This window comes from Spea bombifrons, chromosome 1, assembly GCF_027358695.1.
Source record: "Spea bombifrons isolate aSpeBom1 chromosome 1, aSpeBom1.2.pri, whole genome shotgun sequence".
Classification (NCBI taxonomy): Eukaryota; Metazoa; Chordata; class Amphibia; order Anura; family Pelobatidae; genus Spea; species Spea bombifrons.
In genome coordinates this window covers 24,897,645-24,923,840 of record NC_071087.1, presented here as the reverse complement: position 1 = coordinate 24,923,840, position 26,196 = coordinate 24,897,645, and the positions used below count along the sequence as shown (strand labels likewise).

General features: G+C 38.8%; 1 protein-coding gene across 1 annotated transcript in view; it reads right to left on the bottom strand.

Moving 5' to 3' along the window:
- Nucleotides 1–26,196, bottom strand: part of ZDHHC2 (zinc finger DHHC-type palmitoyltransferase 2) — a 42,139-nt gene that overhangs the window by 3,427 nt on the left and 12,516 nt on the right. Inside the window, exons 2-10 of the mRNA XM_053458852.1 lie at nucleotides 22,597–22,623; nucleotides 8,935–9,029; nucleotides 7,488–7,608; nucleotides 4,123–4,192; nucleotides 3,633–3,665; nucleotides 3,292–3,412; nucleotides 1,746–1,878; nucleotides 695–821; nucleotides 365–457 (exon numbers count right to left, since the gene is read on the bottom strand). Of these exons, the coding sequence (XP_053314827.1) occupies nucleotides 365–457; nucleotides 695–821; nucleotides 1,746–1,878; nucleotides 3,292–3,412; nucleotides 3,633–3,665; nucleotides 4,123–4,192; nucleotides 7,488–7,608; nucleotides 8,935–9,029; nucleotides 22,597–22,623 (820 nt within the window). The remainder of the gene's footprint in view (nucleotides 1–364; nucleotides 458–694; nucleotides 822–1,745; nucleotides 1,879–3,291; nucleotides 3,413–3,632; nucleotides 3,666–4,122; nucleotides 4,193–7,487; nucleotides 7,609–8,934; nucleotides 9,030–22,596; nucleotides 22,624–26,196) is intronic.

Genomic DNA, 26,196 nt, shown 5'->3' with positions numbered 1-26,196 from the left:
CTGTTGTATTCTGAACTATTGCACCCTGAACATCGTATATGACTGCAGTTATTGTACCTCCTCTTTATAATACCAAAAACTGTGACGCATTAGAAAAATCTACATAAGTAAAAATCTACATACACAAAATTGTATTCACAAAGAACTTCCAAACAATCCCCTGACATTATTTTGGGCACACAGTGCAAACTCTACAAGGTCTTCCAGTAAGAATGACCTCAGCAAATAGCACACAATATCCTTAAAAGCTTAAGTTAATCAGAAAAATGTTCAACTGGACGAATCCTCCTACTATTGTCTGCAGTTTTGGCCACTATAATGCATGAATACAGGTGATATTTACACCAATATTAAAGGCCATTACCTCTTTGCAGGTACATTGGAACCAGTAGGTGTGGAAGCCTGCTCAGGATCCTGATTCACGAGGCAAGTTGGGAAGGAACAGCCATCTCCCAGGCTACAAGTTAACAAAACCTTGTTGGTCATCAGTAAGTATGTCTTTTACAATTATGTATAATTGCCCATGATCAAAACAGGAGGATGATCAACAAACATTTATTTAAAATGCAACCTTCTGATGGCGGACAAGTCATGCTAAATGATGCCGAGTAATTCACTTACTTTATATAGAGTAAGTGAATTACTCTATATAAAGCAAAAGTAATTATATGAATGGAACCATCTTTTGACATACCTTGTGAACACAGGGAGCAACCAGTATTTCTTTTCATCGCCAAATACTTGCCGCAAATTCTTGCTAAACCCAAGGCTAAAGCCGTTTTTGTCTGCGCCGTGCCGGAATACAGGCGCTCTGAAGGCCTCTAGCAAGAAGACATCATGCGAGTGATAAAGTGACCTTACGAAAATACTAACAATGCATTTTAAAGCCAATAACTTGGCACCAGGCAAAACACGGAGAAAAAATGGATTTTAATACTATATCAAGCTGTTTGACGTAAGTAATGCTCTTCGGGATCAATATATGTTCTTCTCTGCCCTCATATATTTCATGACTTCATTTTTTCCCCTAATTTCGAGGCCAGTCTATTTTTCTTCTCTCTTATTAAATGAATTAAAGAAGGGACCTAACAACTTGGTCTCGAAAGCTCGCAATCAAACTCTCAGTTAGCCAATAAATGGTATCATTTTAACTATACTTTTCTCCTGTTTTCTCAACGGCTAACACGGTAAAAAACCTTTTTATCTTCTCTCTTATAACATTCTGTAATGTTTTTTTTTTTTTTTTTGTATTTAAATTTTATGAACAACTTCTTACAATCCATATGACAAGGAGTAGATGGTGGCCAGCACCACGTTCTCACATCTCACTCCACCTTAATTAATTAATACAAACATAAGGAGTTTTTGAGACTATGCAATTAAGCTATACAATCGAACAATCTAAAGTACTTTGGGATAACTTGGAGCAAAGATTAACAATCTGACCAAATTCCAAATTCTTATTTCACTCACACACAGTGTACTTTTTACTTAATAAACCGCTGGGGAACTCCTTGTAGATCAGATCTCTCAAAGATGACATTGTTTTTTTATCAGCTGAGAAGCACATGAAATATTTACAATTACTTTCTCTGTGCGGAATTTACTGTAGGCAAAAATATAACCCATGAGAAGCTCTGTATTCATGAAAACACAGGATTACTTTGTGCGGAAGTTTCACGGGAACTCGTCTGAGCACATATACACACGAATGAGCAGAATAATATTGTCATTTCTTTACATACCTAACGTAGATCGGTTCTTGCAGACAAGCCAACAGTGGTATCCAAAGAGGGAGGACAGGCTGACAGAGAACATAGCAGCGGCGAAGAACAAAAACATGATGTGGAATTTGGCTTGAGTGTCAGGCAAACCATTCTGTAAGATATAAAAAGAATTTCAAATAATCAGACATATAAAGGGCAACATAAAAATACTTTATCTATTCAGGAGTTCTGACCTTTTTAAACTACGGAGCGAGCTGGAAGAGAGACTGCTGTGCAATGAAAGGTCATCATTAGTAAATGTTACACGTTACCCAATTAGATCCTTCTTCTGAGTATTCTGCGTTTCTGGGCTGCAATAGCAATCAGAAAGGTACATCTGTAGCTGTCAAGGCGGACAATCCTCATGAGAGTTCGACAGCAGGCCCTAACTGGCGAAATAGGCAAATGGCCAGTAGCGCCAGTCACTTACCTTTACTGCCCCCATTGGATACACATGGCCGCTCGCTGCTAAAGTGTAAGAGCATAGTGTGCAACGGGTGACTGGATACACACGGTGTGCGTTATTTATCAGTGCCTGGCCAGGGCCAATTTTAATCCCCAGTAAACAACATCCAAAGCCTTTGTCCCAGAAGCAGGGCTGTTCTTCTTATTGACAACTTAAATAGATGCCCAAGGTGCCATCTAGGATTCTCTCCTATGTTTGGAAGCAAGAAGGCGTGCCAGAGACAAGGAAGCTACAGATCTCGGTCCAGAAATGCTGGAGCCAGATAAGTAATTATGTTGCCCAACACGCAACCTGGACAACCATCTAGAATATCTAGATCTTCCTCCTATGAGGATGTGTGAATTGTGCTATACTGCGCAAATGAATAATAGGTTATTTACACGTATGTGCTCATTTTTCCAATTACATTAAAATCGGGTTAATAAACGTTTCTTGAATGAAAGTGTAACATACACACCAAGACAGGCACAAATATTTTGATGACCCCACTGATGCACCAGTAGGTTGTATTCTCGTAGAAGATATTTAAAGGAAGGTCTAAGTATACTTTAGATGGATGTAAAGCCATGGCGCAGCATGAAAGCTCTTTTAAACACAGTGTTTGTGCCCCCGGATTGTAGGGTCCATCTTACTACAGGTGTATCGTTTCACAATGAATAAAAACAGATAATTTTCAGGAAAAGTTTGCCAATGTATTCTGTTTTTGACTGCCAAATACATCAATAATGAGTTAAACATGAAATAATGTATTTTGTTAGCGACATAGGAGTTTATTTATTAAACTGGGAGGTCCATCTTAACTCCACACCATGTAGGGTACTTCCATGTGAGCTTCTCTTGCAATGAAGTTAAATAACTGAAATTAAGTATATTATCTCATGTCGACTCACCTGAACTGAGTATAGTGAATAAACTCCAGACTCAAGCTCCATTCTTGCAAATGGTCATAAAGAAATAAAGCTAATGTTTTATAGAAGATAAAACTAATTAGGCCATAAAATAACAGATATACATATTTTATGTAAATACATATATATATATCATTTTTAATTAACTTACTGTCCAGAACTTGATAAAATACTGTAAGTCCGTGGCAACAATAAAAAGGCAGTAGAGTAGTGAATATGCCAAAAAAAGCAGGAAAAACTTGTAGTTGGAGAACCCAACACAGTTGTTCACCCTAAAATATGACACAAACAGCTTTAGATATAAACACATTGTCCTAATTTTCACAGTCAACAAATATTAAGATTATTTTACATACAGTAACTGCCGAGTTCTATTCTCTTCTGCCATTACATTACATTTCTTTGATAGATCTGATCAATGGGCTTCACACAAATACATGTGTATGGTTTTACAATAGGAAGAGGCTTTATGGACTTCATCTTTCTACTCACCAAGGACAATGATGATCCATTTTTAATATGCATCTAAATAGGAAGAACACACAAAAAAGCAATGGAAAACTGCCCAAGTAAATATTGTATGGAGACTAAATTAGTAACATTTTACTCATGCAATTAATACCAGTTCATTTTGTTCCGCTCTCCATCGATTTTTACACACAAATACAAAACAATCCTCCTAAATTTATATTCTACATGACTCTTTGAAGTACTCCTAATTAGTCAGTCAGGCAAAATTCCATATTTTTTTTCCGCATAAATGTATCTTTTCTTTCCATAACCCAGTTACGGATTGCAACTAATTACTTCTCTCTGGCTTTCGTTCAGTTCAAGAAAATCAACATCAAGATTGAGCCGAGCTGTCAATACACCTCTCTCTTAAAACAAAAACATGATTTATGTAGGCCAAGATCCTGCGACGTGCTAGCATCTTGTTGGCTTGCTATCTTGGAGGAATGATCACGGGAGAACGTTTTCATACTTATCACAGACTGAGCAATGATGACAGCGGTCCGGCTTCACAAGCTGGCATCTGTCACAGTATCTGATGGCTGGGGGGTAAAGAAATAAATAATGCATTTGGGCTGACATTCAATTTGGTAGCAAATTCAAGATACAGAACATTTTAAACACCACACGTGACTTTATTGTATTTTATTTACTTTGGCATGCAGGTTACTTTTCTGCCTGTGTCCAACAGTGTCACCAGTAATGGTCATGGATAAACAAACACTCAAAAACTTCATGTTCATCAACGTCAATAACCACCATACTGTCATCTTAAGTATTATGTATACAGAACCGGTTGTAAGAAATATATAAGCATGTTTTTGTATGTATATATATATATATATAAATATATATATGTATGAGCAGGCCCGGACTGGCCATCGGGCACACCGGGCATTTGCCCGGTGGGCCGGGCGGCCCAGGGCCACATCGATGTAGGGGCTGATGGAGCTGCAGCTCCAGGCCCCTACCTTAAAATAGGCCCAGTCAGGACCGGACTGACTGGACCTATGCGGCCTCTACGGCTGTCCTTAATGCAGGGCAAAAGGGGCTGCCCCTTAAGCCTGCAACATCTGCGACCGGGCCCGCCGCTCTAGTAGCGGGCCCGCTACTTACCTGGGAGACGTGCGCGAGCAGCGTCTCTTCTACCGCCAGGGGGACGCAGGAATCCAACGGAGTCACGTTACGTACGTCACGTACGTCACATGACCCTGCTGCGCGTCTGCATCCCCTGTGCGGTAGAAGTCTGCGAGTGGCGCGTACATCTTCAGTTCAGGTAAGGGAGGCTTTATGAAGGAGTATGTGAGAGCGAGTGAGTGAGTGAATGATTGTTTGTGAGCTGACATGAAGAGATGTTTACTCACATTCATTTTTATTTGTAACAAAAAGGAAATTGCTTCAACCATGTTTAAAAATACTGCATCATGCAAGCACTAATATTTGTGCTTAAGAATGAAAGGTGCTTTAAAATACATGGTCTGATGGTGAAAGCAACAAAATATTTGCAACGGTTCTGCAAACCTAAACATTTGAATTTTGTAGTAAGACCGATTTGCACCACATCAAGTTGTCACGTAATGTTTAAGTCATTGTTTATGAACTTGGTGATGTTTCTAAAAGCTCAAAAATTATCTCCTTTGAACAAAATGCTGAACATAACATGATGGAATGATCTAGTGTTCCAAAAATAAATTATGAGCCAAAAAAGCATCTTATGAATTTACTGAATTTTAATATTGTTAAAAAAAATGTGGACAAGGACTATAGTGTAGAGAAGAAATAACTTACAGTCCATTAGAAGCTCAAACAGGTAGTAAGAACTTCAAATCAACACAGGTGGCTAAATAATTTAGGGTTTTAATCTGAATGAGGGCATTAATGGGTATCAATTTATGAATGAATATCTGAATGAGTGAATGATTGTGTGAATTAGTAAATAAATATTTGTGAACGAATGAATGAATGTGTGTGTGTGATAGCATGGATTGTAAGGGAGGGGGGCAAAGATGCCACAGGCAGGCTGTTTTGGTGGCAAAGATGCCACAGGCAAGCTGTTTTGGGTGCAAAGATGCCACAGGCAAGCTGTTTTGGGGCATCGACCATCACATAAATCAATACCAAAGTGAAACCTTCTGTGGAAACGCTCCGGATGCGGGTGTCAGTGTTGCAGAGCCTGTCCTGTGTGTGTGTGGGTTGTCAGTGTAGCAGAGCCTGTGAGTGTGTGTGTCTGGGTGTTGGTGTTAAAGAGCCTGTCGTGTGTGTGTGTGTTTGGATGTTGGTGTTGAAGAACACGTTCTGGTGTGTGTGTGTCTGGGTATCAGTGTGGTAGAGCCTGTCCTAGTGTGTGTGTGTTCGGGTGTCAGTGTAGCAGAGCCTGTCCTGGTGTGTGTGTGTATGGGTGTTGGTGTGACAGAGCCTGTCCTGGTGTGTGTGTCTGGGTGTCGGTGTGGAAAAGCCTGTCCTGGTGTGTGTGTTTGGTTATCTGTTTCCTGGCACTTAATTTACAGTAGGAACTATTTCATTTTTACTTATCCAGAGATAAAATGCCCTCCTGAATTTGTAGTGACTTCAGGGGACAAAACATTCAAGGTCCTGAAATCATTTAGTGGAAAAGATAAGGTATTGTGTTATTTACTCTATAATATTTATTTCAAGGATTAGTCACACTAAATTGTGGCTTCAGGCTTCCCATGTATTATGTATGTATATATATATATATATATATATATATATAATGTGTTTTTTCAGTAATATGATTTAATGGTGGACATTATTAATGCCCCCCCCCAGTTTTGACTGTGGTATTTTATGTGCCCCCCCAATATATTGTTTCTAGAGTCACTACTGCGCATATTGCAGTCCTGGGAGGCTGGTCATGGTGCTGCATACTTACCTGACATTATATTGCTCGGCCTAGAGGATTGGCTGAGCGCAATGTGGCAGGCTCAATTGGGCTGGTCTGAGGTTTCTCCTTGCTATGCTGTAACTCACAGCACTGTAGGGAGGAAACTTCAGATCAGGCCAACTGAGCCTGCCACATATGCGAAAGCGCTGCGATCACATCCATGATTGCGGCGCTCAGTTGGGCCAGCCAAACTGTAGACTTGGTCTGCATAAACAAGCAAAAATGATTTATCTCCGAAATGGCAGAGAATTGAGCAGTGAGACTGCCGGGACATGATCTATACACGGCCTCATTAACTTAAAGTTGTTTTGGTGCTTAGAGTACCCTTTTAAGTAAACGAGGCTTAGTTTCTAAGTGAAAGTTTGATTTTTTTTTACAAAGTTTCTACCTCTTTCTAAGTACCAACCAAATGGTCAAAGATTAGTTACTGTTTTGAATCTTTTATTAATTATATAGCACTTTATAAATTGCAGGACGTTATGATTCATTTATTATATATTTATGTAATGCTAATTGATTACAGTGACAAAAGCATGCTGAAATATAACTAATAGACAACAAGAAATTGTATATTAAATTTGTCAGAATTTGGTTTAACAAAAAAAATAAATAAAAAAAATGGGCTGCTCAGTCTTAAATGCCCGGGCCTATTTTTTGTCCCAGTCCGGGCCTGTGTATGAGTATATATTATACACACAGTCGTGTGAAAAAGACCATACACCTTCTTTGAATGTTATGGTTTTGCATATCAGGACTTAACAATCATCTGTTCTTTAGCAGGTCTAAAAGTTAGGTAAATACAACCTCAGATGAATAACACCACATGACATATTATACTGTGTCATGATTTATTCAACAAAAATAAAGCCAAAATGGAGAAGTCAACATTTAGTCCAGATTTATTAGTTTATTATTGAAATACACAACCATACCTCCTGACATTGTCCTAGTGTAGACCGGAAGGTCCTTGGCTAGTCTTCTCAATACATCTTGTTGGGACTCCCCTCTTGGCTCCCTTTCCAGGAGTTCTTTATCAGCATATGACAAATGAAACTAAAGCAGCACACGTTAAAATGCATATAAATGTAAAACACAGCCCCAAACAATTATACCATCTTAAATTCTCCTTGTTCCCTTAAAGTTACAACTAATATCAAACAATGTTGAAATAATTTTAAACCGCTGTTTTTAAGCCGCTGATTTTTGGTATTTTGTAAGGAAAAAATCCTACAAAAAGGAGACACTGAAGTAATCCAGTAAGCAAGGAATATATATATGTATAATTATATTTATCCAGATGGCCCTGGACTCCTTCCGACATCTCCTGCAATGCCATACGGTTATGAATTATAGTTCCTTTGACAAAAGAAAATTATGTAAAATAAAAGACTTATTGAGAGTCCTACATAGCAATTTCTTAAGAGCTGTATGGCACTCAGATGATTGCATCTGTCTTCTTGCTGGCACACAAATCCAGGAGAAAGCAAAGACTTGGAAGCTGTGTGGTTTTCGTTTCTGGCATCCGATTTCCACTTAGCAAGCAGTGTAAATATTTAATGATGTGGGAGCGCTGCTAGACATGTTTTAATTCAATGGGCTGCATCCTCTTTAAATACCAGTATGAACAGCAAACCTGTCACTAAGGACAATTCATTTTCCAGCAGTGATATACTGTATAACACATTCGTTTCTTTTTATGACCCATGTGGCTTGATTCGCCAATTCTAGTCGTTGTTTATTATACAATTGGCTGTTTGTTATGGAAGAATGGAAAGATGATATTGGGCTATTCATTAAATCAAGCGATAGCTGGACACAGCTCCAGATATGATACGCGACAGCCAGACAGGATTGGGAGGATACAACTTGGAGAACGGACATCACTGACTCAGCTCCGTCCTCCGAGTCCTACAGAATGAGTGAGGATTCATCCCACCAGCTACATTTTGTTTGAACCTTGTAGCTACAAATTCACACCATTTAGTCACGTTGTGGTTTTATGCTAAGTGTTGGCATTAAGACAGACAATTTGTCACTGGTTGTACTTTGCTTTTTCCTCCCTGTATATGGTCACAGTGTTTACTTCAGCATCCCAAGGTGCATAGTTTTTATATTTCTTTGCGCAAGTCTTGTGGATCTTAAAAAGTTTCTTTGTACAGTCAAAATGTTTTTTCAATGCAAGTTCAAGGTCTAGCCATTGTGTTCAATCTCAATCTATACATTTTTCTTTTCTAAAATTATATCAACTGGCATTTTAAAAGGATAACCAAACAGAATTTGACGGCAGATAAGAACAATTCAGCCCATGTAGTCTGCCCAGTTTTCCTGATAACCAACAAACAAATGGCAAATATGAATATGAGTCAGGCTTTAACTTACTTCTTTAGATGGATTCATTGGCAATGTGAATATAGTCTTCCAGTAGGACCATACAAATAGAAGGACGAAAAAGTGATACGCTACCAGGCAGAGCACTGCAGAACGGAGAGAAAAGAAAAGTTTGGATTTTTTTATCCCTATGAGCAGCAGAGAATATGACACACTTTCCCTCATGGGAGGCAAGGCCATTTTAGAGATAAACGTATGTAATATATATATATATATATATATATATATATATATATATATATATATATATATATATATATATATATATATATATATATATATATATATTGTGACAAAACCTAAAGCATGAGGGCCATACATGTCACTTTTAGGGGTCCTAAGTACAGTCCTCTAGGGCAATCAGAGTCAGGAACACCAGCTTTGAACAAAACAGCACTTTATTTTAACCGCTTAAACCCCAAAAACCAAATCATAAAAATAAAACCTAGCTCCCAATTGGAGCCCTCTCTAACTTAACTATGCTGGTCCAGACTGACCAGCCTAATCACCCACTACCTCAACCTCCCAGCCAGACCCAGCTACGCCAGGCTCTGGAAAACCTCCCCCAGACAACACACAAAACGTCCAGGCAGGTATTGCCTCACTTGGCTCAGGGATTGTCTTCTTCAGGGCCTCTCCTTGCCCTAGGAGCACAGGGAACTTCCTCTTCCCCCAACAGTCTCTCTGAGTATCAAGCTCCAGGGGCTTTTAATGTCCAGCACCTGTGCCTGATGCCGGCCCCATAGGAATCCCGGACCGGATCCTGTGGACTCCTGGAAAACCCGGCATGGAATGTCCACAAAATGGGGAAACGGAGCATTGGCCCACCCTGCTCTCCAATTGCTCCACCCCAGGGACCCATATTTACGATCTGGATAGCACCTGTACCCAAATGCCACACTAAGCATCTCCCTGGGGTTTACACTGTCACAATATATATATATATATAATCGATTAATCGAAAAAATAATCGGCCAACTAATCGATTATGAAAATAATCGTTAGTTGCAGCCCTAATATGACGGCCCTTCTGTGTGTATATAGTGGATGCCTTGTGTGAAATAGCAAAAAAGTGTGATCATGGCTATTTGTTATATAGAGTCTGTCTGGCACAGGGACAATTGCCCCTTGGGGTGGTCAAAAATTTTTTAAAAAGGCCCAGTCTGACATGGACCATACCACTTGCTGAGGCAGGTATGAAGTGGAGTCATAAGGAAGATCTCCAGCAAGGCAAGGGTTGGATGTGATGGAGCGTGTATGTTTTAGGGGAAGTGAGTTTTGTGTTATATGCAAGTGTATGTGTTAATGTGTATGCTATTGTTGGGGGAAAGGGACAAGGGGATGAGGGGGGGCACTCCCCCGTGCCAGAAGGTGCCAGCACTCCCCTGTATATAGATGTAAGTGCAGAGAAGAGTAGAAAGAAGAGACCTTCAGCTTGGGAAATTGATCAGATAATGCTTCCTCCGCCCCAATATCTGCTTCCATTAGGTGAATTTTAAAACTAAATCTCAAAACAATTACACTAATTAACTAACAAACAGTACAAGCAAAAAGCAGTTACAAGAAATGAATGAATAAATGAACTTATGCTATAAGCTGTGACTACAACAGTTCTGCGTTGATCAAATTACATTTATTGTGCACCATCACCATCACAACAGGGGGATGCTGAAATTAACAATATTAACAGCTTTAACTACACATTATGTAGGGCCACATACACAGAACCATAGAAGATGCTGGAGCTTTCCTGTGACTTGCTTATAGCGTTCCACTAGCCATGCAAATCTGGTTGCTAAGAATTATAGAACAGGAATCTCTAGATCTGCTGAAGATGAAAGGTACGTGATCTTGTCCAACGTCTATATAATAATTACCTACTTTTAAGTCTTAGCATATGGAAGATTTGCACAATAGGACAATAAGTGTCAATGTTTTCTGCTTTCTCCAAATGAAATGCCATTTTTTCAGCTATGTAATAATTGAGAGCCAAGATTCCCAGAAAAAGATCTATTCTAAACGATTTGAAATTCTTTTTAACATCTGCTTATGTGGATTTACAGGGTCAATTTATATTTATAGTGCAGGAATTAGTATAAAATCACACAGGAATGAGCACAGTTATAGAGGGACTCACTGAAGCACAAAGATTGTTTACTTTGGTGGGATAAGATGTGTTCTGGGTGCATTAAATGCAGTGTTGCATACATTAATATACAGTGGCATTAATCAAAAGCAGATTTTTTTTCCATTTTATTTCAATAGACATTTATCCGTAGGCCTGAAGGCCGCAACTGAAGGCATTCATGTGATATTTTGCTAACATTCTCTAATATGAAACCACACCGGGGTATGCTAATAGCAAGGTTTATTCAGTCCTGCTTAACTAATGTAGTTCTTTCCCCTGTAGGCTTCTTCAGTAGGACCGAGACATTCTATTCTTCACTGCAATGCAGTATGATAAGGACGTGTGTGTGTGTTTATCAAATATGAAATATAACGCACAAAGGCATCTTGAATATATAAATATCAATGCAGTATGTGGGGTGTTTTTTTCCTTTGTGTCTACTGTTATTAACAGTTGAAATTTCTACAATTATGCACATCAAATAATTTTCTGAGACTGGACTCTGAATGCCACATAGATTCCTATGTTTATCTTAAAGCTTGTGCCAAGACTAAAGACAAAACACAGACAAAATGCATTAAGTAAGAATGCTTTCATTCATTTTTTTTCTATCATTTAGCAAAATGGAGTTGAGGATTTGGTCAGAATTAATGGTTTCCTCAATGCTGAGAAGTACAGGCAGATATGTTTCCATCATACAATACCATCATCTGAATGTATTCTGCAGCATGACCACAACCTCAAACATACAGTCAAAGTCATTAAGAACGATCTTCAGTGTAAAGAAGAACAAGGTATGGTCCCCACAGAGCCCTTGTCTCAACATCATCATGTCTGTCTGGGATTATAGGAAGAGAGAGAAGCAATTGAGACTTCCTAAATCCGCTTGGATTGTTCTCAAAGATGTTTGGAGCAACCTTAAAGAACAGAATTGATGCTGTTTTGAAGTAAAGGATTGTCACACCCAATACGATTAAGATTTTCCTTTTGTTCACTCACTTTGCATGTCATTAAATGATAAAAAATAAAAACCATTAAACTTGTCCATTCTTACTTCACAGTAAGTATTTCTATTACACATGTGCAAATGGGCCAAAAATTACACATTTTTATCTTTGTTTTTGGCCCATGAATTGCATTCCCTGTCCATTCGGTTTGGCCAATAATTCGGGGGCATTTTTAATTCAGGAATAAAATTCGTTGCCCACATTCACACTCTCATTCCTACTCTCATTCCTGTTCACTCTCTCTGGCTCTCTAAATATTTCCTTACTCAAATACCGCTTCTGCCGACCACGTCCGCATCTTCTTCCTCTCCTATCTTTTATCACCTCTTCTCTCCTCTATCTTTAATCTGCAATCTTCTATTTTGTCCGCATTTCCGCGGACATAACCCAGTGGGAACTTCCTCTCCCCTCCAAGTTAGGACAACATGACGGCGTGGAAATTCGGTACATTTGCAATTCATACGAATCCAAATCTATATATATAGTGTGTGACACTGGAGACAAAAAAAATCCAGAAAACTAGGGACATTTTTTTGGTGTCTCTAACACACCAAAACCCACAAGGTACACTTCTACTTTTGGTCTGCGTATAATTTAATTTCCTTGATTGACAGCTTGCTCATGGATTTGCTTAATGTGATTTGCCCACGCTATATAAATAAATATTGCCTGATTCTTTCAAAGCAGCTCGAAGCAGAATGTCACACAGATACATTATTAGAAAAAAAGAAAAGCAATCCCCTGTGCAGATAAAAGCAGAAAATTCATTTCTGATTTTACAGAGGATAATGTGTTCATTCTGGAGGAATCTGAAATGCACTTATCCCTTAAATCTCAGAGTCTAGTTATTAGACTGTTCTTTATTTAGCAATAAGTACCAAAAAGACTGGACTATACTTTTTTGTAAATTTTATTTATAAATAATTTAAATTAATCTCACAAGGTCTTACCTTATGTACCCACTGGTAAGATTGTTTGGTAATAATAATATTTATTGTTTTATATAGCGCCATCATATTCTAGAGTGTTGTACAATGGGTAAACAGTACACGTATTATATAACAAAAAAAAACAACAGGTGAAGAGGGCCCTGCTCAAACAATATTACAATATAGAGATTGGGGTCTAAGTAAGTGGGCAACGAAGGTATATGCTCGTCTGAAAAATATGGGCCCTGAAAGATGTGAAATTTATAAAAAAAAAATATATTAAAAATGTGGTGGTCATGATCACATGATTATGCTGGGCTCACATGTCGTATAACACAAAAACAGGAAGCAAAACGTCATAGAGACTGAAAAGCTTTAATATTTTTGTGTTGTTTTTGTCTGTTTAAACCTTCACAAATACCTCATAAGTGACCCTATTTAAGATGGCTAGTCCTCTGACGTTTCTGTGGGGTTCTGTGGGCATAATCTAACACATTGTTCTACAGCCATAACAATCTAAAAATAATGAAATTGTGTAAACCAAACACATTGTCCTTCTTATAAACGCTATACGCTGTCAAGAAAAAAGTTAGCAGTAAAGCTCTGGCTCAAGCAACACTCCCTGATATGTTGGGAGGTAGGCCTTTAGAGGAAATATTGGAATATACGCTATATACGTTTATGTGCTTAACATACACAAAAGTGCTACTAATGTTATTTGAGGGTGGAACGGTACCTTTAAAGTAACTGTTCTCTAAATAAATTACCACTGGAATAGTTTGTTAGTATGACAAAAAAAGCTTTGTAAATCTTTTTAATGACTTCCCTATGCAGAGATGGTAATAAATATTCATATAAAAAAGGTTCATTACTGACTCATAAGTACTCATATCATAGCCCTGTATAATGCATTGTTAAATCATTGAGGAGAGTTTTAAGAAGCAGCTAGCAGGAAATATACACTATACGGACAAAAGTATTGGGACACCTGACCATTACACCAACAGGGACTTTATGGCATTGCATTCTAAATACATAGACATGAATATATAATTGGTCCCCCCCTTTGCAGCTATAACAGCTTCCACTCTTCTTAGAAGAGATTTTGGAGAGTTTCTGTGGGATTTTTTGCCCATTCATCCAGTAGAGCATTTGCAAGGTCAGGCACTGATGCTGTACAAGAAGGCCTGGCTCGCTATCTCCATTCCAGTTCATCCCAAACGTGTTTGATGGGGTTGAGGTCAGGGTTCTGTGTGGTCAAGTTCTTCCACACCAACTCATCCAATCATGTCTTTATGGACCTTGCTTTGTTCACTGGGGCACAGTCATGCTGGGACAGAAAAGGGCCTTCCCCAAACTGTTCCCACAAAGTTGAAAGCAAAGAATTGCCCAAAATGTCTTGGTCTGCAGAAGCATTAAGATTTCCCAAACCCAGACTCGCCCATCAGACTGCCAATCAGAGAAACGCTATTCATCACTCCACAGAACATGTTTCCACTGCTCCAGAGTTGAGTTGCAGTGTGCATAGGAGGCTTGCATACAGCTCCTCTGCCGTGGAAACCCATTCCATGAAGCTCCCGCCGCACTGTATTCGGAACTCTTCAGCTAAGGCATCAGCAGAGTGCTGGTGAGTTTTACGTACCATGCGCCTCAGCACTCAGTGACTCTGGTCTGTGACTTTATGTGGTCTTCTGCTTCATGGCGAGTTGCTTTTGTTCCTAAACGTTTCCACTTTCCAATAATACCACTTACACTTGGCTTTGGAATAATTACCGGGGATGAAATTTCACGAACTGACTTATCACAAAGGTGGCATCTTATTACAACAGTATCACGCCTGAATTCAGTGAGCTTTTCAGAACAATCAATTCCCCCCCCCCACAAATGTTTGTAAATGCAGACTGCCCTGTGGCAATGGGTCTGATTAAAACACCTGAATTAAATAATTAAGAGGTGTGTCCCAATACTTTTGTCCATATAGTATAGCTCTTCAATTGTACGTTCCAAGTGATTTCCTAGGAAAGTACAATTTGAGTAGTTTAAGTTTGGTAGATCTAGTAATCTAAGCATTTTCAAACAGCAGGTTCCTTTTACAAAAACAAGAAAATGACTTTTTGTTATAAATATAAAAGCATCTTCAGCCTCTTCATGTTTTGCAGAATATGTATGTGAAGAACAACCTGCAGAGGATCAATCCTAATCCAGCAGTAGCTCGGGCGATATATTTATATAACAATAATAGTCCAAGAACTATTTTTAAAAAGTATTTTTTTTTGGTATCCAGTGGAAGGTTCAGCAGTGATCTATAATAGCAATACACGTTTACTGAAATGCAACAAAACATCAAAACCAGAACATACTGTAACATGAATCACAATGCCGGCTGCTGCTTAGAGAAATCATAAAGCACTGGTACGGCTCGGACTTTTGGGCCAAAGATACAGTTAGTTTATATCATATGTTTGACGATGGTGATTCGGTTTTATTTTTTAAGATTTGGGTTTGTCTACTGATTTGAATCATTGGAATGCTAACTCCCCAAACCTCTTCTCATTTTCTTCATTGGGGAATGTTTAACTTTTGGACAATATAATCTTCATTGCTGTTACGCACTACAGGATGACATCTTCTCTGCCTGAAATGTAATTACCCATTATTTATAGCAGTGTTTAGGTATTTCTGCATAGTTTCTCTTTCATTGGATTAGACGGCAGCTGTGTCAATACATTGTTTTTGAAGCAATACCACGTGAAACTAACAAGCCGACAATGCAATGTATTGGGATCAATTGGATTTTATTCTAAGCGGCCCCAGTACCGATCTGTTAAAAGGGACACTCCAGTCATCACATGCACTTTAGGATTCTGCAGAATCCTCCCAAAAGCATCTGCCCCTCCTCAGCTACCTGCCCTGCAGGAGATGCATTCAGCCAAATACACGACGTACTGCCCCCCAGTCAGATCCCGCTCTGGCTCGGGTGAACTCCGCATACAGGGGTCTGTTTACATTTAATTGACCCCAGCCAGTGCCTGCCCAGTAAGCTGCTATCCATATTATCCATGCCTCCTGTTGCCAGTTGCCCTCTTAGATCCAGCACATTGGATTCCAAGTAGGCAATATGGCCCCTGGGATAGCTGCTTTGGAAGCACATGTATGTGGCATGATGTGCACTGAGAGGCACTTCTTAACACGATAGTACCAGTATTCCTTCCCGTAAATATGTACGTGAAGTTAGTATATTCATCTCCCTGTTTTTGTGAACACACATAAACATTTAGAAGAAGAACTCTATTGCTGTGCAGCACGTGTTGCAAATGGTACTTCAAATTAGCATTCCTGAAATGCTCTGCTTTGAATAAATGGCACTAATTGGGCAGAGAAAACCATCAAAGGCCTGAATTGCATTTAAATTGAGTCATATTTTCACATTGTTTTACTTTTTCTTAAACATGACAAAATTAAATTGTTTCAAACGGCAAACAGTTCAGTAGGAAAATAAATGGAAGGCAGTAATATAAGCAGCAAACATGCTATAAACACATTCTTGAATATTTATTAATAGATAATATATACATAAAAAGCTCCAAAAAGCAAACCAAACACATTTGAATGCATAAACCGAAGAAAGAAGCTATTAATACAAATACACGCATGACAACGGATATCACTGAATCGTCAAATTAAAGGAGCGGTAATGTATTTTTTTATTACAGTCATCAGTAAAGCAAAGGGGTTTATTCACTAAAGGGAGTTCAGAAGGACCTGCAAGTTTCTCCAGCAAGAATGGCTTAGTATAATGAATAATTTAAAGGGAGAACAGAAATGTCACTGATTTAACCCCTTAACGACCTTTGCCGGTTCAGGACCGTCATGGATAAACGGTCACTTAATGACCTTTGACGGTCCTGAACCGTCAAAAAATTAAATAAGCTTAGAAAGTGATCAACGATCACTTTCTTCGCTTAAACGGCATTACTGTAATGCCTCGATGTCGAGGCATTCAGCAAGGCCGAGATCGGCATCGAGGGCCATGTCTGGCCCCTACCCGGGGCGTCAACAGCCGCCATACATTGTATGGCGGCGGACGCCCGTTTTAAAAGCGTTTAGCACTTAAATCGATCATGAGGCATCCAGCGACACCAAACACTTACCTTGGGATGGACTGTGACCGCTCCGGAGAGCGGTCACAGCCGCAGCTGCCGGTGATCTTCGCCATCAGCAAGATGGCGGCGGCCCGGGAAAAAAAACAATAAAGATGAAAGAGTTCGCTAGATGGTCTCCAGACCCTCTAGAGAACTCTGGCTCCACTTGCAGGTTGAATACAGGTACTGCATTCAACCATGCAAGTCAATGGAGCCCAGCTTTCTTAGTAAAGTATTCAAAAAACATAAAAAAAAAATGGGGAAAAAAAAAATGTGCTAACATTTAACAATAATTATGCAGTGATGTCACTAGATGAACCATCCAGTACCAGCAAAATGTGTAAAAAAATATAAAAAAAAGTATTAAAAAATAAAATAAAAAAATAAAGTTTATTATTTTGAGCAAGTGCTAAAATTTCTCAAAAATCTCAACAAAGAGTTAAAATAAAAGCACTTCAAATACCCAAGGGGTGTCTAATATATATAAAAAAATGGCTGATGGGGTAAATTGGAGTGGCCGAGCTCAAAGATAGGGCATAGGTACAGACTGACCAAAATGGAGAAAAAAAGTGCACTTCCCAAATGTGGCATTTTAAATCTCAAACAACACGATGTTCCTGAACACACATTGGGGTGTTTGACAGTGACATATACCAGAACCTGTATATCTATAACTAAAGTACAATTTGTGTGAAAAAAAAATTAAACAAATTACTATTACAAAGTTTGACAAAGTGTAGTTGTATAATTGGTGCATGGAAAGGGTTAAAATAACAGCATTTGGATACCCTGGGGTGTCTAGTTTTCAAAAATATATGGTTTGACGGGGTTAAATTGAGTTAACCAGATTCAAAGATATTCCAAAGAGGAGATGGAGGCAGAATGACCAGATGCTAAAAGTCTGTGTTGCCTCAAAAGTAGCCCTTTACCAGCCAAACAATCTGACAAACCCATGCATGTGGGGTATCGCTGTACTCAGGAGATGTTCCTGAACACATATTGGGGGGTTGTTTGACAGTGGCATATACCAGAACCTGTATATCTATAACTAAAGTACAATTTGTGTGAAAAAAAAATAAAACAAATTACTATTACAAAGTTTGACAAAGTGTAGTTGTATAATTGGTGCATGGAAAGGGTTAAAATAACAGCATTTGGAATACCCTGGGGTGTCTAGTTTTCAAAAATATATGGTTTGACGGGGTTAAATTGAGTTAACCGGCTCCAAAGATATTCCAAAGAGGAGATGGAGGCAGAATGACCAAATGACCACCTGAATTACGCATGCCCCAAAAGTAGCCTTTTACCAGCCAAACAATCTGACAAACCCATGCATGTGGGGTATCGCTGTACTCAGGAGATGTTCCAAATGTTCCAAAGAGGAGATGGAGGCAGACTGACCAGATTTGTTAAAAAAGGTTTGGAAATCATAAAACGCTGCTTGTACTTATTGCCCTATAACTTACAAAAAACAGCAAAAAACATAAAAACATTGGGTATTTCTAAACTCAGGACAAGTAGTAGAATCTATTTAGCTTGTTTTTTTACTTGCTTTTTTAGGTGAGTAAAAGATTTTTCAAATAAAATACATAAAATGTTTTTTTTTTTCAATTTTTCACCATGTTTTTTTTATAGTAAATAAGATGATACGATCTTATTGAAGAAAGCCCATCTTGTCCTGAAAAAAACAATATATAACATGTGTGGGTACACTAAATGGGTGAGGAGAAAATTACAGCTGAACACAAGCACCACAAAAGTATTAAAACAGCCTCAGTCCCACAGGGTACAAAAAGAAAAAACGAGCCCGGTCCTTAAGGGGTTAAGTTGGGCCTGACAAGCTCTTCCTGCGACAGAAGTTTATTGGGGATTTACTTTCATAATGTTTTTGAAATACAACCCTACTACAAACAGTCCTGCCAGTCCTCTCTTTGGTGAATAGACCCCAAACAGTGCTGCTTGTGCACTGGCATTTGGGGTTTGCATGTTCCAGACTCCTTCTCCATGAGATCAGGATTAAACTCTGCTGTCATATGTCTGGGCCTTAAAGACACGAGATAACTTAAAACGTGGTGTGTGATTTACACCCACAGTAACATACTTACACCCACACCGTAACATACTCTCACACCCACACAGTAACATACTTACACAAACACACACCGTAACATACTCTCACACACACACAGTAACATACTTACACCCACACCGTAACATACTCTCACACCCACACAGTAACATACTTACACAAACACACACCGTAACATACTCTCACACACACACAGTAACATACTTACACACACACCGTAACATACTCTCACACCCACAGTAACATACTCTCACACCCACAGTAACATACTTACACGCACCGTAACATACTCACACCCACAGTAACATACTTACACAAACACACACCGTAACATACTCTCACACCCACAGTAACATACTTACACAAACACACAACGTAACATACTCACACACACAGTAACATACTTACACAAACACACACCGTAACATACTCTCACACCCACAGTAACATACTTACACACACACCGTAACATACTCTCACACCCACAGTAACATACTTACACAAACACACACCGTAACATACTCTCACACCCACAGTAACATACTTACACAAACACCGTAACATACTCTCACACCCACAGTAACATACTTACACAAACACCGTAACATACTCTCACACCAACAGTAACATACTTACACAAACACACACCGTAACATACTCTCACACCCACAGTAACATACTTACACAAACACACACCGTAACATACTCTCACACCCACAGTAACATACTTACACACACACCGTAACATACTCTCACACCCACAGTAACATACTTACACACACACCGTAACATACTCTCACACCCACAGTAACATACTTACACACACCGTAACATACTCACACCCACAGTAACATACTTACACACACACAGTAACATACTTACACCCACACCGTAACATACTCTCACACCCACACAGTAACATACTTACACAAACACACACCGTAACATACTCTCACACACACACAGTAACATACTTACACACACACCGTAACATACTCTCACACCCACAGTAACATACTCTCACACCCACAGTAACATACTTACACGCACCGTAACATACTCACACCCACAGTAACATACTTACACAAACACACACCGTAACATACTCTCACACCCACAGTAACATACTTACACAAACACACAACGTAACATACTCACACACACAGTAACATACTTACACAAACACACACCGTAACATACTCTCACACCCACAGTAACATACTTACACACACACCGTAACATACTCTCACACCCACAGTAACATACTTACACAAACACACACCGTAACATACTCTCACACCCACAGTAACATACTTACACAAACACCGTAACATACTCTCACACCCACAGTAACATACTTACACAAACACCGTAACATACTCTCACACCAACAGTAACATACTTACACAAACACACACCGTAACATACTCTCACACCCACAGTAACATACTTACACAAACACACACCGTAACATACTCTCACACCCACAGTAACATACTTACACACACACCGTAACATACTCTCACACCCACAGTAACATACTTACACACACACCGTAACATACTCTCACACCCACAGTAACATACTTACACACACCGTAACATACTCACACCCACAGTAACATACTTACACACACACCGTAACATACTCTCACACCCACAGTAACATACTTACACGCACCGTAACATACTCACACCCACAGTAACATACTTACACAAACACACACCGTAACATACTCACACCCACAGTAACATACTTACACAAACACACACCGTAACATACTCTCACACCCACAGTAACATACTTACACAAACACACAACGTAACATACTCACACACACACACACACACACAGTAACATACTTACACAAACACACACCGTAACATACTCTCACACCCACAGTAACATACTTACACAAACACCGTAACATACTCTCACACCCACAGTAACATACTTACACAAACACCGTAACATACTCTCACACCAACAGTAACATACTTACACAAACACACACCGTAACATACTCTCACACCCACAGTAACATACTTACACAAACACACACCGTAACATACTCTCACACCCACAGTAACATACTTACACAAACACCGTAACATACTCTCACACCCACAGTAACATACTTACACAAACACCGTAACATACGCTCACACCCACAGTAACATACTAACACAAACACCGTAACATACTCTCACACCCACAGTAACATACTTACACAAACACACACCGTAACATACTCTCACACCCACAGTAACATACTTACACAAACACCGTAACATACTCTCACACCCACAGTAACATACTTACACACATTTTGTCGCTCTACCTTTGTTGACTTAGGACAGCTCAGACTAATATAATGGTTAGGAAAAGAAACATTTTTATTTAACACAACTTCTCATTGTCAGACCTGAGAATGAGGATACACTGCGAGTCTCTGTACAGACCATGCATGTCCCCATAAACTAATGACTAGACATAAGAACTGTATGCTAATCAAAATGTGTTAGTAGTGGTGATACAGAATCAACCCATTAGTCTTTTAAAGGGTTAACTCATTTTGAAGTTCACCAGTAGGTGCGTAGACATATTTGATTCTGGGCTAAAATGCTAATACTCATCATTGCGCTGATTGCATGAACCCCACAAACCACAGTTACACCTAATAGTAAATTAATTCTACTCGCCATACTGAGTAGGAGGATAACAATATATATATATATAGATACTTATCCATTTATGACCAGAGCTGCACAACTCCTAACTGTCCTGACACGGGGCAGTCGTAATTTTGGGGTTCCATACCACTTTTTCTTTTTAGGAGGCGATCCAGACCTGGAGATTGGTCCCATGTGGCAGGTCTTCCTCTGCGGTCTACTTGGTCTCACATACTGCGCTATACTCTGTGATGTTGGTTCATTTACTGGTGTACCCCAGGATATTTTGTATTGTAAGCTCTTTGAGAAGGGCTCTCCCCACCTTTTGTCTAAAATACTACTTATTCACCAACTGTGCAAGCAGCAGAATATAATGGTGCTACATAAATAATAATAATAAAATATTTCCCTTTGGAGGAGAAACTCTGTTCTGTAATGTAGAATCTATTCGCTTGTCTAGTACAATATAAAAGAGTATAGGAAACACTGCGCTCACAACCTGCTTGATGTAGAATCTTTTTCTACACATCTCAGGAGTTTCTCTCTGTAAGAATGTCAGCGGCACCCAGAACACTCACCGGGACCTCTACGTGTCCAGAACTGGAGAACTCCTTTCAATAAACTCTGTTTACTCAACAAAACACCAGTAATAGTCACACTGTAAACAGACAGGAAAAAAAACTTACCCTTCTCGCCAATATTGTCCATGGATACTGTAACAACAAAAAAACATAGTTATTTAGTATATTTCTCCTCCCATGGGTAAATTATGTTTCAATTAGAAACAATGTTTGGACATTTTGTCCAACGTTAATAGAAGATGTTACATACCTATAGTATACAAAACAGAACCGGAATTCAGCACATGTCCAGTGAACTATAAAGCGCCAACCCCGGTAAAATGTATCAGCCGGCTGTGTATAATAAGTCTGATTTAACTACACATTACACAGGGCAGAGGTGGATTTATAATGCATTAGTAAAGTCATGACTTCAACTCTCCAGCAAATTCACTCAAACTCCTGTTGAAATGAATACCCATTTTCTTCAACTGAGTACCGTTTCGGTTGGCATTTTTGCTTAGTATAGGCAGGAAAACTGATTGTAAAAACTTTGGTTAAACCCATACTGAGTTTTAAATGATCGAAGTCGTTCATGCGCCCCCTCATTATCAATGACATTTTATTTTAAGAATTTCGCTCTCGACACGTGACATGGAACAACAGCTGGATCCTAATTGGCCACCAATGAATTTAGAAGAAAATTTCCCAATAACAAGAAGACAATCCCACAACTGTGATTCTATAATTGTGATATTTTGGCAGCCAACACATAGCAGCATTCTAATGAATCCGATAATGTGCCTTTCCTCATTTTATATAAAAAGAACAAGGTGCTGCAAATCTTGGTTCCTTAGACAACGGCATATATTATAACTAGAACTTTATATATAAAATCACCCACTGACAAAGTTTTAAACGTTCTATTTATGAAGAATAAACATAAAAAAAAGATATGTAAAAAAAAAATAGAAAAACAAGAGAACTCTAAAAAATATTTCTGCCTGTCTCGTTATCTATATCCATACTTAGATGGATGGATAGCCACATACACGTATACTTAATGTATAGAATGTAATGGTTTATAAAGAATGAGAAATATATAGAAAGGAATGAGAGTGAAGCGCGTGTTTTGGGAGGCAGTCAGGCGAAAAAGGGATGCGACAGAAGTCCAAGGGCGGAGGCGACCAGGAGAATGAGAGGATGGGGAATAAATTATACCGACATATAGGGGGCCCACAATATCACATGGAAATATATATATATATCTATATAATATATCCAGGCAAATGAAAAGTACTTTATTACTTTGTTTATTTAATGCTTCTCTATAACATCTGGGGAGAGGCTGATAACACATTCTAGATGTCCATCCAGTTTTGTTATCCGTGAGCTGGAATTCAGGGTTTGGTGAATGGCCCTGTAGGTACATTTTTCATTGTAGCGCTAAAATGGACCCCATGATCTGCCCTGCTTTAAATTGCCTTTGACCTCACAATTTCTATATTTACATTAAAAAAAGAAAATGACTTAATGCATAAGTGCGATGATAAGAGTACCCTGTAGAATCCACCGTGTTTCCTTCTTCTACAATTTACCATTTGTTAATTGTTTATTAAGTTGTAATCTCTACCCCCTGCGTCTGCCGTTTTGTTATAATTGGAATACGTCTTCTGCAGCATTGCAGAACCTACTTGCACAATGTAAATAAGTACTAATAATTAATGCGAGTGAATCTGCTGGATCTCTATAAAATATAACACATGAATTATCATGACCAATAATAAAAAGCATAGTAAAATGCAAATATATATTATCCAGGTAGCTATTAAGCTGTATGTGAAGATTTTGTTTAGAAACTGGAATACGGGACAAGGTTTGAGTTTGGTGAGTAACACTGCCTTGGAACAGAGAGTAGGTGTCAGTGATTAAGAGAAAGTAATGGAAACGATAAGCCGAAAATTGCAACCTACAGAATATTGTTATCCGACTATAATAGTTCATGATGACGCAAAGCTAACAGTTTGAAATCACATTTAAGTACATAACAAGTGTGTTGGAATACAGGTTTATGTCCAAAGAAAATGGTCATGTGCATTCAAACACTATTCCTATACGACAGTACAGAATTATTATTATTATTAGAACTCTTAAGTGATCTAAAGCCCCCTATCAGCATATGTCACGGTGATCGGCACAGTCCAAGTAGCACCCATCTTTCCCATTGTGAAGGGAAGGTATTTTTTGCTGATTCAGATCTCACATACTCCTTGCTTGACGTGCATATCTATTTCATTCTGCATGTGCTAATACTCACTGACCATGGAGAACCAGTATTACTGGATTCTAGTTACTATTCGTCACTTAACCTTTGTGTCCTCCATTACCTACTCATTTAATATTTGCCTTGTCCCTTCAATAAAACAGAAAACGTTGCAATAGCAAAGTTACAGAATGTAAGACTGTTTGTAAACTTGTAAGCTTGGACCCGATATGCGTGGACCTTAATATTTTCGTTTCTTCTATGTTAACTCATGTAACCATGTTTGTGCTTGGTTGCATTTTGAAGTTGGATTATGTGCTTGGGATGTTTTTAATGTTGGGCAAAAAAGGGCAGCTGCCTGGGTCCAATCTTACCTTTGGCCTTCAACAGCCACCAGGGACGAGAGGTCTGTAAGGCACTATTGAGGTAGACCTTTATCCTATTCATATCTCTTTTGCCTTTTTTTTTTAATATGAGAGCACTGGGGTACTATATGACATCATAATATTCCAGCGCTGAGGGTTAAGAAGCACACTAAGTGGGGGTGATGATTATATGCTGTATGTCGCTTTTATCAGTCCCAGTCATCATGTATGTGTCTGAGCCATATGGCTGCGGCTCTTTTAAAAAGTTTAAATATATAACACCTGTGTGTACATTATTATATAATGTAATATAATATACTTAAAACCCTAACTTTAACAAGGCTAAATTCAGGGCTGCTGTATCATTTCAGTGGCAAAGCTTGACTGCAAATACAGGTTGTATAGGTGATAAGAGAACTCTTGTAAAAAAAACCCAGCATGTTTAGTGAAAACTATTCTGTTAACAACCCTTTCCGCAATTTTCGGGGGCTGCCTCGCAGTCTGGGGTACCTGGCCTACTGTCTCTTTTGGGGTGATCCTCTCCCCTGATTGGCCCAGGGAGCTGCATACACAGAATGATCATACACAGCCATGAGTCATTCTGTAAAATCTAAGATATACGTCTGCTTAAAATATGTGCACTGAATGCTTGAAAAACCCTGAATTAAAAAAAAAATACATGCCAATACATTTTTAACTACTAAAGATTTTGACCAGGGGGGCTATACGTTTTTGGAATTAACAAACTTTCTTAAACTGTAGAAGCTACTTAGGTGACGAGTAAGAGACCCAGAAAGTTTATCTGCATACTGTGCTATTCATACTATATAAATAATGCAGGGAAATTAATTTCCCCGCAACCTGGTCCTTCGTAAATAAGCCGTAGTGTGCGCATGATTTCCATTCACATGTGTTGAAACATGTCCTACTTAAGTGAACAAAGAAGGGTTGTTTACTTTGAACCACAGAGCTTCATTGTTTATGTTCTTCACCGAAAAAAAACCTTAATGCATTAAATTAAAACTATATTACAGGATTAGTTCTTCTTCATGTCCAGTCTGGAGATAAGAATCCATTGCTCAGCAGAACATGTGGTAA